This window comes from Poecilia mexicana, unplaced genomic scaffold (genome assembly GCF_051168715.1).
Source record: "Poecilia mexicana isolate PSO_F unplaced genomic scaffold, ASM5116871v1 scaffold_14, whole genome shotgun sequence".
Lineage (NCBI taxonomy): Eukaryota > Metazoa > Chordata > Actinopteri > Cyprinodontiformes > Poeciliidae > Poecilia > Poecilia mexicana.
This window is the reverse complement of record NW_028263383.1, coordinates 19,359,883-19,376,265: the sequence shown is the minus strand read 5'-3', so window position 1 is coordinate 19,376,265 and position 16,383 is coordinate 19,359,883. Positions and strand designations below refer to the sequence as shown.

General features: G+C 42.5%; 1 protein-coding gene across 1 annotated transcript in view; it reads right to left on the bottom strand.

The window, feature by feature from the left end:
• sptbn4a (spectrin, beta, non-erythrocytic 4a) overlaps positions 1 to 16,383 on the bottom strand; it is a 32,225-nt gene that overhangs the window by 1,594 nt on the left and 14,248 nt on the right. The window contains exons 4-19 of the mRNA XM_088012320.1: positions 13,683 to 13,916; positions 11,533 to 11,622; positions 11,168 to 11,446; positions 10,943 to 11,073; positions 9,756 to 9,960; positions 8,087 to 8,332; positions 7,820 to 7,954; positions 7,470 to 7,711; positions 6,701 to 6,839; positions 6,519 to 6,603; positions 6,049 to 6,260; positions 2,810 to 4,263; positions 2,651 to 2,711; positions 2,281 to 2,549; positions 1,140 to 1,310; positions 926 to 968 (exon numbers count right to left, since the gene is read on the bottom strand). Of these exons, the coding sequence (XP_087868446.1) occupies positions 926 to 968; positions 1,140 to 1,310; positions 2,281 to 2,549; positions 2,651 to 2,711; positions 2,810 to 4,263; positions 6,049 to 6,260; positions 6,519 to 6,603; positions 6,701 to 6,839; positions 7,470 to 7,711; positions 7,820 to 7,954; positions 8,087 to 8,332; positions 9,756 to 9,960; positions 10,943 to 11,073; positions 11,168 to 11,446; positions 11,533 to 11,622; positions 13,683 to 13,916 (3,996 nt within the window). The remainder of the gene's footprint in view (positions 1 to 925; positions 969 to 1,139; positions 1,311 to 2,280; positions 2,550 to 2,650; positions 2,712 to 2,809; positions 4,264 to 6,048; positions 6,261 to 6,518; positions 6,604 to 6,700; positions 6,840 to 7,469; positions 7,712 to 7,819; positions 7,955 to 8,086; positions 8,333 to 9,755; positions 9,961 to 10,942; positions 11,074 to 11,167; positions 11,447 to 11,532; positions 11,623 to 13,682; positions 13,917 to 16,383) is intronic.

The following is a 16,383-nucleotide window of genomic DNA, read 5'->3' as shown; positions in this document are numbered from 1 at the left end:
TCATCCAGGCCAGTCAGCAAACAGAAGGATGCCAGTTTTTTTGCACTGTCTTAGAAATGTAGTCTGCATATGGTTGTATTCAGCACCATAGAGAGAGAATTTCCTGTAAGCTTCATAGTGTAGCTTCCTTCACGATCATTCTGGTACGTCATGGCCACATGTTATTGATTGAGTAAAATCAGATCCAATCATTTCAAACTTCAATAGCGTCCAATTGTTACTCAAGAGACCCTCTGGACAAAGCAAACTGTAGAACCATGGGCTGGCTTTTACCAGCCTATCAAAGAGATGCTCAGCCAGGGAATTGAAAACCACCCTCCTCCGCTTTCAAGTCCAGACAAGTTTGAATCCAGTAGTTGAGCTTTTTGTGTAGTTGAGGCCAACTACTTGCTATCACTCAGCCTCCTACACCATCTGATACTTTTGTTGTCCACTGAGGTGACATTCCCACCTCTAAAGTGGCATTCCATGTATCTACAGCCAGTTTACATTGACAAGGATCGGTATGCCCAGGCCACTTTCTGTATCTGCCACCCAGGTTGAATTACCTGAGACCACAATTTCTTTGGCACCAATGTTGAGGCAATGTGAAGGTGGAAGTTTGATTGGGTGAAACATAATGAGCTTGAGAAGCCAGACAGGTGACCTGCCATCTTAGAATCACCTTTTGGTCTAATCTCTCCCCAGAGGGAAGTTTGTCATGGGAAATCACAGGGATACCCCACAAAAATGAAAACTTTTGTGGGGTATGTGTTTTTCTCTCTTACTGAAGAGATAAAAACAAAAGTTATGTGTATAAAGTCAATCATCACCCACTCCCCAGATAGATTTTATTACATCCAGTCTTTCTTATTTTACACCGAGCATCTGCAGTAGGTCAGCGTATATCTAAAATATATAATATGGATGTATTAAAGCTTCTTACCTCATCTTTAGCATGGAATACAAAGTTGGTTCCATCATTTACTCTTTGATGAGAAAAGACAAAAAGAGTTCATGTCAGTTTCATATACGTTTCACTGTGTATTTTTAAAGCTGCATTTCAGATTAATGATAATATTGTGCTTTAAAAAAGTTTGAAATGTTAACTTTCAGTTTTATAGAGACAATAACTTCTGATACTATGAAGTAGGCCTTACTGAAGTATGAAGACATTTTTCTTCTTCTTGTAGCCCATTGAAGGATCAAATTTGCAGTCACTCATGTCAACAGAAGGCTCCCCGTTGTATGTTGCTGTCAGATTTTTAGCATCCTTATAGAAAGTCAACTTTCCCTCCTTCAGCACACAGTATACGTTCACCCATGATTTGCTGCAAAATCATAAACATTGCATTAAAATTATTTTTAAAGGTTCCAACTGGGAGAACATGAGCTAGCTGAAAAAACAACAACAAAAAAACAGTTCTCAAATGACCAGGCTTTGTTTCCGTAATACAGATGAGTCATATTCACAGACGTGAATGTGAAGCAAAGAGTTTTCCCACCTGTACTATGTGATTCACAGTGGAAGATCAGTGATAGGTAGAGACTTAAGTTATCTCCAGTTTGAGACAGTAATGAGTGGGAGTCCAGAGAGATACTAAAACTGCTGCAATCTTGTAATTACAGTGGAGTCCCTTGTATACGCGGTTCAGTTTTCACAGATTTTTCCATGGAACCTTTCTCTAAATTATTCGCAGAAAATTCACCTATTCATGTATTTTTTATTTTGTAGAATTTATCTAAAATATTAAAATGAAAATGCAGCTTGGGAAGTTAAAATACCTTGGCATAATTTCTATATGACACAATAGTGTGTGGTGTTTGCAAAGCAGCCAATCCAGGAGCAGCATTTATTTTCCTTGACACTGACTGGTTGTGCCCCCAAGAGAGGATATAAAGAAGACCAAGGAGGTTAGCTTACGTGGGAGTGCTAAGACACTTTCTACTGTGATTAATAGATTATTATTACCAATAGATTAGTACTGCGACCAATAATGCCTATTAAGGTATAGTTGGTGTTTGAACGATTAAAATAGGCAGCTATAAGTGTTTTCAGAGGGAGTCTCAACTATTTACTAACTTTAGCTATTCATGGTTGGCTGTATCCCCATGGATACCGGGGGTTCACTGTAATTAAGAGGACGCAAGCTTGTTTAGAGGAAGTGTGCTGTTGATTAGCGGAAGCAAAGCAGCACTGCTTTGATTTGTTCAAATGTCCAAAGATTAACAGAATATGATGTTGTTTATTTTTTCTTTTTCAAACATTCATTGACGATTTAGTAGTTTAGATGGTTGTACCTGTTAGGGCTCCTCTGCTGAGCTTCAAGGTCAGTGCTGGTGGCCTTTTTACGGTAGAGGAAGCCTTCATTTTGGGCAGTGTGTGACGGAGGCTGAGGTGTGGTTGGGGCACCAGTTGCCGGGGCCGAACGAGAACGACGAGTTGTCTCAGGCTCTTTCGGACGGGGCCGCCTCCTTGGCTTAGGACGGTCTCGGGCGCGGGGGCGTCCGTCAAAACGAGTCACAGGCGCTGAGAGGCTGCTAGGAGGACGATAGGGCTCTCCACGTGCCTGAGAGAGCCAATTAAAAGAAGAATATAGATGTTACACCAAACTATGAGAAGCAATGACCCAACACATCGTCGTTTAAAAATGCTTGCGTGCCAACATACATGTGCCGCCTCTCTTTCCTGGACTTGTTCCACAATTTCTGCCATCGTAGATCTCTTCTCCCTGTAGGGACACAATTATTGTAGAATCTCAACAAATTTTTTGGGATTCAGTCAAACAGTGCTGGAATTTACTGCCTGCAGTCGCACAAGTTTGCGTACCCTGAGCGTTTGTCAGAGCCGTCCTTCACAGAGCCCTCCATGTCACTGGAGTCCTGTCTCTGTATCCTCTGCTTGTTGCTCCCCTCTTGTTCGCTGGACGACTGCCGCTCTACGCGCCTCCTGTAGCGCTCCTGCCGCACTATCAGCGGCAGCTCATTCAGCCTGGCCTGGATTTCCTGTTCACTGGAGGTCTGTCTTCCCAGCTTGTACTCCCTTTCCCGCCTCAGATGGTCCATCTGTGGATCCGAGCGGCTGCCGCGGGGATCCCTTTGGAGACGGCCATGGAGAAGCTCCAGTCCTGATTCTGGTCCCACCATGTCTGCCATTGGGATGTCTCCGAACTGTTCTCGCTGCAGTCTGCTGGCCTCTAACAGAGGATTTATAGCTTTGTGGATGTGGTTGATCCTGGGCTGCATGAAGTCAGCTTTCAGGTGCTGCCATGCGTATGCCATTTTAGGGTCCATGATGCCTCCACTCTGGGCCAGGAAACCAGAGCTGCCCAGACTTCCGCTGCTGAAGTGATTTTGTGCCAAAAAACCCGAGCTTCCCATTCCACCACTGCCCTGGTAATTCTGCGGTAGGTATCCTGAACTCCCCAAATTAGGCGGTTGTGCCAAATACCCAGAACTACCCAGATTAGGCTGTTGTGCCAAATATCCAGAACTACCCATATTAGGCTGCTGTGCCAAATATCCAGAACTCCCCAGATTAGGCTGCTGTGCCAAATACCCAGAACTACCCAAATTTGACTGTTGGGCCAAATACCCGGAGCTCCCTAGGTTAGGCTGCTGTGCCAAATATCCGGAGCTTCCCATATTAGACTGCTGTCCAAGATAACCTGAACTTCCCAAATTCTGTGGTTGGGCCAAATATCCAGAACTGCCCATATTTTGTTGAGGCAAAAAGCTAGGGCTTACCATACCGCCACTGCTTGGCTCCTGAGCTATGTTCCCTGAACTGCCTAACTTACCAGCACCTAGATGATTTTGCAAACCACCCAAACACCCTGTGGTCACTCCAAAGTATCCAGAACTCTCTGCACTACCAGGAGTTTGGTGGTTTATTCCGTGGTAAGTCGAGCTGTCTGCCCCTCCACTTTGGGATGCTGATAAGCCAGAGTCACTTCCAGCTCCAGCCACCTGTTGGTTCATCCCAAGGTATGAGTTGTGTCCTACTTTTCCAACGCACTGTTGCTCCAGTCCATGGTAGCCTGAACCGTTAATAACTGGATTATAGCTGGCGAGTGTTGTAGACAATCTCTGGGCTGCAGAGCTGGTACCCAGGTCAAAACTGGTCTGGAAGGGTTTGGGTTCTATTTGAGCCTGTACTGTCTGCCTCAAGTAAGAAGAGGTAGCACTGGTTGAAGGGACACTGGGAGTCAGACATGATAACGGGAACATTCTTCGACTGGAGAGTGGGGTTGTCTTTTTTTCCTCCTCTTTTTTCTTCTCGGCCTATAGAAACAAACGTATATGTTGTGATGCTCCAATCAAGTGTCTGCATGACAACCGTGACGTACAGGTGCATCTCAGTAAAGTAGAAAATCATTTAAAATTCAAACCAAAAAGCTAAACTGATGTGTTGTAAAGGTTTACTGCTGTTTTTGAATGATTAGTGCTAAAAACGAATGAAAACCCAAAATTCTGTCCATCAGGAAATTGAAACTTTACAACATTGCCAAGAATCTTCAAAGCAAATACATGTTTGTCCATCCCCTCTAAGACCTCTTGATCCTCCTTCCTGACCTTTTATTGTTTTCTGTGTTTGTTGTTCCAACCCCACTTGGTTGTCTTCAAATTTGGGTTGAATTAAGTCAGCAATGCAATAGGGGGAACATTTTGCCACCCTGACAAGCACAATATTGTGTACTACTAGGTGTGTACTAGCTGGGGTGATGCTGGTGACGGAGGCAGGAGTTCGCCCTGCCACCGGTGGGTTGCCGCTGTTGTGTCCTTGGACAAGACACTTCACCCACGTCGCCTGCTGGTGGTGGTCAGAAGGGCTGACGGCGCAGAAAAGCAGCCTCATTTCTGATGTCATAGCAACGTGTCCAGAGTTTTGCACATAGCTGTAGTTTTCGATATGATTGTCTTGGGTTAAATTCCTGGTCTCTGTCCATGCTCCCTATTTCCTGTCCATTTACTATACAATAAAGATCACGAGCCTGGCCAGGTGAAAACCAGCCCCTTCTTTGTACAGAGGGTCTGGACTCTCAGCTATTGAGAAACATTTATTTCCTGGAGGCATTGACTCTGTTAAAGGTTTCAATTTTACACAATCCACTACGTAATGCCCATGATGTATGTAATGTGTCAGTTCGACGATATGAAGCTTACTGGAAATTGCCTGTGATGTAAACTACCCTCTGCTGCAGAGCCAAACAAGATGGCCGTTAATGTTAATTCGATATCTGGTAGCAAAGATGACGCGGACTCGTTCACTTTGTCCAGTGCCATTGCTAAGACTACAAGCAGCCTACACTTCTAAAACAGCGCAGAAAATCGAGGTCGTCCTTCACAACTTCTCCTTCTGTTCACTGATTGGCCCGGTAGAAATTCTACTGGGGGTAATCCAAGTGAAAGGGAGAAATCCAAGACTCTCAGTGAAGAGAGTTTTCAATCGAGCGGAATAGCAAAGGGAGGCAATGTCCAAGCTAACTAACTGTGTGTGGGCAAATCGTTTAAATAAAAAAACAGTTTCCCTGTACATTGTTAAGAAAACTAAACAGACCATACTGTTCCCTAGTCTGTCAGCTAAGAATGCACAAAAATTAAACATATAAGCAATAATTAAGCATGTTTTAAGAGCAATAGAGTGAGCAGATCCTGTATGATGAGGTTGTATTAACCACATTTTGGGTTTTCATCAGATGAAAGCCACAATCATGTAAATTTACAGGAATGAATTTTGAAATAAATATTTCTGTACGCAATGGAGTTTCACTTTTAAATTAAACCACTGACACAAACAACTGGTTTGTGATTTCGCTGAGACGCACCTGTATGCGTCTTTAGCTCGTCGTTCTAAACACAAATCAAAGTAGCATGGAAGGCCGACCGAGTGAGGGTTCATGAAATGCGTTCATCACACGATGCGTTCAATGATGCAACTGCTGGCATGTGCAAATGTCTGCTAAGCAAACACAGTATCCTGTGGTCATTTTTTTTTTTTTTTTTTTTGCAGCATTAAACTGTGGCTGCAGCAGACACGATTAAACTTTCATCTACAGTAAAGCTTACTGCGGAAAGCTGGCGGAGGGAGCTGAAGCGTTCTTTCCAGGTTACAGCAGCCTTGCGGAAGGCCTCGTGGCGAAGTATGAGCTGCTCAACCTCGTCTGTTTGGGCCTGGGCCTCTTCTCCCTCTTGCTGCTTGGAGCTCATCAGTGGCTCCTTGGCTTTCAGCCAGGCTTCTGCCTTCACCGTCTCCTGGGCAAACTGGAAGTGTTCTTGCTCTGGAAGTGACCGTACACAAACAGCACACTTACCTTACATAATCATGTTATGTTTTATAATTAATGCCCACTCAACTGTAAAGCTGGTATTTACATGTTTGAGTGTGTGCGCGCATTGCGATTCGTGCTACTCCAATATGGATTGCAGCTCAAATAATAGTCCTAAAGCTAAAGTAATGTTTGATTTTTACATACTAGTGCCTCCTTGTTTATAGTCTTAGTCCATTTTCTATTGCAGCTAAGCGTCTGTGTACTTACTGCGTAGTAACCTTTCCTGGTGTTTGTCCCATTTTTCGACCAGATCCTTCTGCTTTGTGAGTAGACTGTCCAACTTCTCTTGTATCTGTTGCGACATGTTTAGATAGTTTAGACAGGATGGTGACTTTTTGCAATGCTGCTTTATGTGTGCCAGTAATTGTGCATTTGTTTGCCTTCCCCACCTCCTCTGACGCTGGGTTGCCTGCAGCTATCAAAATCTTGCCTAGGTCCGCACACTGCTGGATGGTCTTGCTGCGGCCGTCTACTTTGGCTTTTAGATCCTGGTGATGTTTCATCATCACTTCCAGAGCCGTCAGGTCCCTGTGAACAAACAGGTCAAGATTGTTCAGAAAAGACTGATTGAATACGGTAAGTTCATAATAATAACCTGTGGAAGGTAAAGAATTAAATATGTGTTAAATGGCTCATGATGAAACCTGGCAACCAGCGATTTCTATTATTTTGCATCTCCAACTAGTTAAAAAGGGGTTTTAAAACGCGTTAAAGAGTTTATGAAAGGTTCCTGTGAGACAACCTCTTGGCAAAAATACCAGACAGCATTATCTTAGGCTTGATAGCTTCTTGTCCAAAACAACATTCAGAACCTCAGCACTGAGCTGCAATTTTATTTTGTTTAAAACGAACATTGAAGAAATTCTCTATAATTACTTGCAGTTTTTAAAGCAAATGAAATGCACCTGTGATCGTCAGTAAGCTTGTCCTTTTTTTTTATTTGCATTTTTTGTCAGATATATCTTAATTATATATTTTTTACAATTACAAATTAAAACCATTAAGACAGAGCACTAAACCAGGTCAAGGTTGCCTCGTTTCACACAGAATGTAAAGACGTCCGCACGAGAACCCAGAGACATTTGGTGCAACTCAATGCTCGCACGCTTTCAGCAACTTCAACACAAACTAGCGGCAGCGAAGAAACAAATGCCTCACCTTGGCTCATCCCATCTTATTTGGCCCATGATGCCTTCCATCCACATTAGGTTTTCACGCACCACCGAGAAGAACTGCACCTTGTCGGTCACGGAGGTCACCTGGATGCGACTGGCCTCGCAGGAGCTCAGCAGTTCCTTCCAAGCGTCCATGATTTCCTGCTCTTTCACCATGATGGCCTCTGCCTTTTCGCCGGCGTAGATGGTCCTGAGCTGGGCAGCGTTCTCCTGGAGCTGCCTCACCTTCGAAGACACGGAAGAGACGTGAGAAGTCGCGTCGCTTGTCCGATCAAAGGACGCTTTCTTACATCCCGCAATAACTGATTTGCAGAGGGAAGTTTTATCGCTTGCCTGTGCGACTAGCAGTTGAAGGGCATGCTCAAAGGAGTGCATGAGTCTCTGCAGGGTGGCTGGATTGGTGATGTTGGCCTGGCACGCCCTAACCTCTGGCAGCTGCTTCATCTTCCCCGTGATCTGAGCCAAGACCTACAGCACGGGAAAGCGTTGTCATCACGAGCGCTTTAAAAATAGATCCCTCGCACCAGACTCGGGCCGTCTACCTTCTCCCTGCACGTCAGAAGGACGAGTCACGGCACATGTCATTTGTTTTGACTCTACCTCTTTGCAGTCGGTGAAGAACTTGTGCAGCTGTTGGGATGCGGCCAGCATCTGCCTGCGCGTCTCCATGAGCTCCAGGAGGTCGGCCCACGACTCGTTAAGGCCGTCCTTCCATTCGGCGATGGTGGCGGCGTCCGAGTGGCCGCAGTCGATCATCTCGTTCACCATTTTGTTCACCTGCTCCATGCGCTGCTCGCCGACGCTGTTGGTTTCGGAGGCAAACTTGGTGAACCTCTCCTGAAGCACCTGGAGCGCACACACACACACACACGCACACACGCACGCACACACAGCCCATAAGGACCAGAAACATATTAGTACATGATAAAATGTAAAATGCTAAATGTAATCTGTACTTCCTGTCTGTATCTGGCCATAAACGACATCTGCACAAAATGCTGACTTTCACTGTTACACCTGATATAGATGTTAGTGCGAGATGTTGAACTGATTGGGACATAATGTTGATGGAAAAGAAGGAAATTAGTGAGAAGAATGTGGGTTAATAACTTATATTATATAATGCCACCTTCCTAAAAATATCTAATTTTTTTTATGCCAAAAGTGATTTTCCCCCCTCTAAATCTTGGGGGGAAAAAAGTGGTGATTTATTTTTATTTTGACAAAATCTCTTTAGATAAAAAAATTATTTAGGTTTCTGAAGTTGACAATAATTCCTACTGTTGTCTGTATATCTAACAAAAACAGAGCAGCTACACGTTTTCCTCTTGTAACACATTTTTGCTGTTTTTTTTGGAGTCGCTTCATCAAAATTCAATATATCGGACGGAATAGCTGTATTACTTCGTTGACATATAAAATGCAGCACTCTGTTCATAATTATGATCCAAACACTAAATTTTAGATGCATTTGCTGGAAAAATAATTTTTTATTCAAAATACTGTTCGTCGGTTTACAAAATTATTCGAACTACAAAACGATTCATTTGACACATTCATGCTGATTCAAATTACCAATTAACTTACAGGCATCTCTCAAGAGATAAAAGTAATAGAGTGTTCATATTGCATCCATTTTAATAACAAATACCGTGTTGAAAAAGATTTATACCTTCCTCAATAATCAATATTAGACTCCCTATAGACTCAAACTCTTCCTATAATTACTGAGGAGCTTTTGCATGTTTCCACTGATGTTTTGATGATTTATCTTCGATCATGAGCTCTGTCATGTGACGGACGGGCGACCTGTCCAGGGCGTGTCCTACCTCTACTGCTGGAGACACACAGCAGCCACTGCTGCGAACACCGGATCTCCTCCATAAATATTTCAACAGGACAAAGTAAAACCGCACTTTGCACACATTCCTCCCTCACACGTGGCTGAGGGAGTTCCTACTGGAGTCCCGACCAGCAGACGCAGCGAGGCGTCTTTATGAAATCATGTACGGTTTTTAACCCTTGCTGTTTCTGAATACTCACGAGTGAATGAGGGAAATTAAGACAAAGACTGAAAACATTAAACACTTTCACCTTATTCAGTGCTTAACTGAATATTTGCGAAGCACAAGTCAAAGTCGAAATGAAATGCAGGTGTTGTTTGTGTCCCTCTTTTCTATTTTTGTGCTCTCAGATCATTGCACATATTCTATCCTCCGATATATTTCCTGGGGTAAAGCAGACACTGGACCCATGCTGGTGAACTAACCGTCACTTCCTCAAGGTCGTGGCCCAGCTCGGTGGAACTGGCCACGGCCTCGCGCTCAGTGATCCATTTCTCTAACTCCTCAACTTCCTTGTTGAGCTGGTAGAGCCAGTACTGCTGCTCCAGCTTGGTTTTTCTGTGCTCCACCATGTCTTTCAGGGACACATACAGTCGGTCGATGTGGGACTGCTGCTTAGTGATCTGCTCACTGTGGAAAGAAGAGAAAACGACAATGATGCAGCCACAAACAGACAAATAATCGACCCGAGTGTGCCATAAAGAAGCATTTGCCTCCTCCTCACACAATTCTTGTTTTTCCCCCGTTTTTTTGTGCAACACTGAAATGTTTTGGATCATCAAATACATTTTCAGACAAAATTAGACCCAAAACCTAGTGATTCGTCATTCCACCTCATGTGGCAAAAATTACCGTCAAGCGTTTGAGGTAACTGTCAAAGAGCCTTTCGTCACTGACAGACTCTTACGTTCCTGTTAAGAAGTTTTGGCGCACTTATATTGAAAGGTTTGCAAAAATGAACAGCCATTTTGAGATCATGATGCAGAATCTTAATTAGATTTAAATTAGAATCAGACTTAAAAAAAAAATAAATAAAAAGTTGTTTAGACTTGGGCTTGTAGTTGTGCCTGGGCGTGGCGAGAGAAATTGAAAACAAAAAAACCCCACTGTGTATTATTCAGCGATATTATAATTTCTATTATTATATATAAATGTTGTTGCTGTAGTTTCTTGGTTTTTATTTTGTCTCCTGCAGGTTTAGAGGCCGACTTCTAGGGAGGTGATACTTGTGTTCTCTCTGTGCTTCTTTCTCTCCTCTCTTTCTATATCAAGTTCATTATATTTAAAATAAACCCAAAGCAATTTCTAATTATGTGTCACATATAACTTAAGTGTAGCAAAACAAAACAAAACAAACAAATGGATAGCTGTTTCTTTTTTTATTATTTTAAGTGAAGTAAACAGCTTTTCAGGTAGGGCCAAATTGATATGGATAGTTTGTTTCATCAAAAAACTATTTAGATTTTTTTTAGTCTTATTTTTAATATTAAATGTATATGATGATCTGAAACATTTTAGTGAGTCAAAATAAAAAAATAACAATAGTAAACACAAAATAAATCTGTAAGGAGTTCAAATACTTTTTCACAGCCTGAATAAGTCCACAGCAAACCTCTCTGGGTGTCCCAGCTCCAGTAAATGCTGGCATTGCTGGGAGAGCATGCCTACGGTCTCAGCATACGTTTCCACCGTTTGCTCCAGAGCCAGGTGAGCCTTCAGCAGCTGCAGGGTGCTGGCCTCATCCTGTGAAAGGTCACCGTAATGTCAAGCTACAGCAGACGCAGCGTGTTCGCCATCGACGCCCACATGCGCTAGCGAGCCACTCGTCCGAACGTACCGTGCCTTTCTCTTCGTTGGCGACGTGGAGCTTCTGCCCCGACAGCCAGGACTCCACCTTGGCGGCCTCGCTGTAGTACTGCTGAGACTGCAGGGCGGCGTCCAGCATCACGGAGCGCCTCTCCGTCTCCAGCTGCAGCACCTCCCACAGCTGGCGCACGTGCCCAGCTCCCTCGCGCACAAAGTCCACCTCTGGAGTTCTTAGCGAGGCGATGATGGCGGCCCGATCCAAGACCTCCTCGATCCGAGCCCGCCGCCCCGTCAGCTCTCTCTGGAGCGTCTGCAGGACCAATAACAGACGAGCACTTAGGGTGAGAATGTCCGCCTGTCAGCTAGCCGTAGCCAAAGGTCGGCCATGAGACGTACCTGGTGTTTTTTGACATGCTGCTGCACACTCTGGAGGTTATTCCCATAATCCTTACACGACGCTAAAGGAAGCCTTTCTTGGATCCACATCTTAAACAAAGATAAGTGCATCGTTTATTTATTATTATTATTTTTTAGAATGAACATTTAAGAATTTCAGCAACGATATGAAATGTGAATTTTCCCAGTTTTTCTTTTTTAAACCTTTTTCGTCGCATGTTTTTTTTAGACTCACTATAAGAATAAATGTCATTAATTCTGGTCTTTCGATGATAAACTTGGACAAAACAAACAGTTTTAATGATTGTTCAAAATACAAACTGAGTGCTGGAGTTTGAATTTATCATGGAATGTCTCTGATTCACACACACTAAAACATTTGAAGGTTGTTTTAATTTGAAAATGAAAGTTTGACAGGAAAACTGTTTTGGTTTTAACTCAGAATTTGAATTGCAACAAAGCTGATTTAAGGGACATTGGTTATTTTTAGACTCGGATTGCTCATCAATCTTGAATTGGGAGTTGTTTTAACTTAATATTGTGATTTAAACCAAATATTTATATCACAATATGCGAGAAAACTGCCCTCAGCTTCTTTGTTGTTTTTACTCACATTATAAAGTTGAAACAAGTACTTATCGTAAGTAAGAAGAAATTAAATTCTTGATTCAACTCGCATGTACAAAATATCTTATGATGCATTTTTATTAATATCACAAGGGATTCTGCTCAGTAACAATTAATTTGAACAAGGCTTAAACAATAAGACCTGGTCCTCAACTGTTGCAAAAATAAATTATTTTTTGTCTTTAAACACTCAAGCAGATCAATCTCACTCACTGCACAACACAAGATACAAACACCTGCTGCAAAGCACCCTGGGAAATAGTGCTTCTTTTTCTTCTTTTGTTTTCTTTTAAGCTCTAACTCTTGGATACATAACAAAGTTAGTAAAAAAATTTGCACAACTCACTACTGTGAGTTTACGTTTCACAAACTCAGTCATTTAAACTCAAAATCTAAAACTTCCAAGATATTTTTAACTTACAGAGGAGAAGTTAGGAGACAACTAATGCAGTCAAAAATACACACTCTAGCTCAAATACACATTAATCCCCAACTATTTGGATGTTTTAAAACCTTTGTAGACTTTTAAAGGTTATGCAAGCAAACCCTTACAAGGTTTACATTTATCATGTTTACTCTCATGAATATGCAGAACATATGCTGATCACCAGGAAGTGTAAAATACTGCGAGGACGATATGCAAGTGTATTGACTTAGCACCTGCAATGCAATTTATTAAATGTGAACCAGAATGTTTCTGCACCTATATTTAGCACAGCTGAAAGGCAGGTTGCAAACTGCAGAAGCAAATCTTTCAGTGTCAAGTGATTCAATCCAACTCCAGTTTTTAGGGTCACATTTCAATTCATGAACAATTTTTGACTCAGAAACGATTGGAAAGTGGAGCTCTGAGGAGGAGCTGTGCCTCGAAGGCGCTGCTTGCTCCACCCGGGTGTTTGGCACAGCTGAATGGTTGCCACGGGGATTAAAGGATTTCTCAAACATGCATTAAAGAATCAAACACACAAGGTATGTTTTTGATGAGGGAATAACATTATAACATGATGGAAAGCTCAAATAAGTTTATTTTATATACCTTTCAAATGTTTTTACTATTCTGTTGTAGCACTTTGAGATACTTATTCAAACTAAAGGGTTATGGTTTGGATTAAATCCTCATAGGGCGGTCCATACCACTTTCTCAATTCAATTCAACTCAACATTATCTTACTAATCCCAAAGGGAAATTAAATGTTGTTATAACTCATTATTTAAGTTTCTCCAGAGACTTGTTGTAGGCTACAAGGAATGCCTGCACATTGCCGAAGTTGTTAACGAAATATTCAAAATATATAAAACATTGTGCACCTACTTCCTGTTTTAGAAATGATTTGAAGTTTCTTATTCTTTGTAAAATTGTATCCTGAAAAAATACTGGCTGAAATGCATTATTAAAAGCCCAAATTAAGATGGCATTCAGGTCCAGGATGAGTGGATGCGGCTTCTGACTAAAACCATAACGCATGTGTGTCTCATCACCAGCAGCTGAGTGATGGATTTTCATCAAGCAAGAGGAAACTCACAATTTCATCCTCCAGATCCTGGGCAACCTGGTGCATTTCCTTGGAAGCCAGCAGGATGCGGCGCCGCTCCTTCAGAGGCTCGATGAGGCGAACGATGCGGGTCTCCACCTCACCCGCCTGCTCGCCGCCCTCCTTGTCGCCCGCCACCAGGCCTCGCTGGGGAAGGCTGAGGCCCTGCAGGCCTCCCAGCTCCCCCATGTCCTTGTAGAAGTCCCCGATCTGAGACTCCATCGCCTGCAGAGAAGAGAAGAGGAAGGTCATGTGGCAGCCACTGTATGTGAAAAGTGGACAGAGCGCATCAGCTGTTTTCCTGTCAGAACATATCAGGGTTACATAATAGTTTGCCTCACTCAAAGAATAAAAAAAGCACACGAGGCATTTTTTATTTTTTTTTTTAATGCCACTGAACATTACGTTTGAGAACATGCCACCGCGGAGCAAACTGAAATGTTTCAGACGGAGCTGTACAGTGCCTCGAGAACTACTCAAACCTGTTGAACAAGCGCATAACTGTAAGGTAGCACAAAATTATAGATACTGTTTCAAAATCTGACAAGTGTGAGCTGCATTTCTATTCAGACGCCCAAAATTAATACTTTGCAGAGCCCACTGTCACTGCTTGTGCAGCTTGAGCTTCAGCTTCTACCAGCGTTGTACATCTAAAGGCCGAAAGGTTTGTCTTTTCTTCGTGAAATAGCACAACCTCAGTCAAGTTTTGCCCCAGATTCTCAATTGAATTTAGATCAAAACACTGACTTGGACATTCATATCAATACGATTCCATCCAAACCATTCCACTGTGGCACTGGATGCATGTTGAGGGTCACTGTCCTGCTGGCAGGTGAACCGCCACTCCAGTGTTACATCTCCCTTCTTCTCTGTGATGTCCTGGATTTAATCCCACCGACTCTGACTAACTTCTTTGTCCCGGCTCATGAAAGCATGATGCCGCCACCATCATGCTACACACTGAGGACAATTTGTCCAAACTGATGTCCATCAGGGGTTCACTGATTGCTCATCCTGATCTTTATGGTTAGTCTGTTTAGTCTGCCTTTGTCTGATTTTGGCCCATACCAATTGCTTTGACCTGAAATATAGGGACAAAGTTGCTTAGTTGGCAACAGTGGGGTGGCAGCCGGGTCCGTCAGTCAGCTCGCTCTCAGCAGAGCAAAAGGGAAAAGGAGATAGTGGCTGATTTTCAGGCCTTTGCGGAGTTAGATAAGCTCAATGGATAAGATCGGTTTCTCATGGAACTGATTGGAACTGATTGTGGAAAGCCATAGGAAAATGTATTGGTGCACCCCTAACATCCAGTGTTATTTCTTTCAGCAATTATAATTAACGCTTTATATTTTGGACAAAAGGTTCAGTTTTGGTCTTTTTTCCACAGGTTTGCAGCGTCCCTGACGTGGCCTGTGGCAAACTGCAAACCTGACATCATAAGGCTTTCTTCTCAGCTAGAATTGTCCAGCTGCCACATGCACAGATTCTCCCAGCTGACTTGTGCTTCTCTGACTAATGGTCTCCTTTCAGCTTAGGTGGACGGTCATGTCTGTCCATCCGCTTCCCATTTTCAGATGATGGAAATGAACAGACCCCTGTGAGATGTTCAATTAGAAAAATACTTTTAGAACCTCACTACCATACGTGACTTCTGAATGCAGCTGGTTGCATTGGAATTTAATGAGCCACACTTTTCAAATTTTAACATTTAAAGAAAATTATTAAAGTAATCATTCATCCTTGGTCTTCCATACCACAGTAAGTACGCCTTTATGTTGGTCTATCGCTTAAAATCCCAACTGAGCACACGGACGTTTGTAGCTGCTTGTTGTAATGTGATGAAATGCATAAAAGTTGGCAAGTAAATTTTAGTAAGTCGCTGTGCACAGACAGCAGTCTGAGTGAGACACACAGTCACATTCATGAAATTAGAACGCATGTTCTGATGAGGCTCGTTTCAAAAACACAACCTTTAAACTTGCAGCATGTAAATTTTACTACAATTTTTTTCCACGTATTTGTTAAAATTATCATAATGTTGTGACACTATCAGACAGATAAAATGTGAATGCTGTTCCCAGTTCTAACTGCAGAAATACAGTCAGTCAGAAGCAACCAATAAGAGACAGGGGGACCGTCTTAGTGCTGTCAATCACCCTCTTGTACGCGCTACTTATCTCCCTTACTCTCAGCTGGTTCACCACCTGACACAAATGCTAAGGCTAGTTAGCATAGGTACTAATGATGGCGGATAAACAGTTAATCTACAGGATGGGCCATAAGTTTCCATACGTAGGAGAATGTAAAATTTCTTTTATATTTCAGGCACCCAAGATGACGCGTTTGACAAAAGAGCAAAGAATTGAAATTATATCGACGGCTAGCTTGGGAAGTGGTCGCATGGCTGCACGAAACTAACAGAAAACATGGAACGAGCATCACACACACGGCACTGTGGCAAAACTTATTTGTAAGTTTCAGAAAGCTGGAAATGTTGCAAATCAACCACAAAGTGTTCCAAGACGTGCAGCGATTACACAGAGTCCCACAAAAATAAAAACGGTTGTCCAATATAAATTTTTTAATTTTTTCTATGTATGGAAACTTATGGCCCACCCTGTATATAATGTGTTTCACTCAGAGTTAGAGTTCCTAATATAAACTGACTTTTAAAAAAAAATAATATTTCAATTTA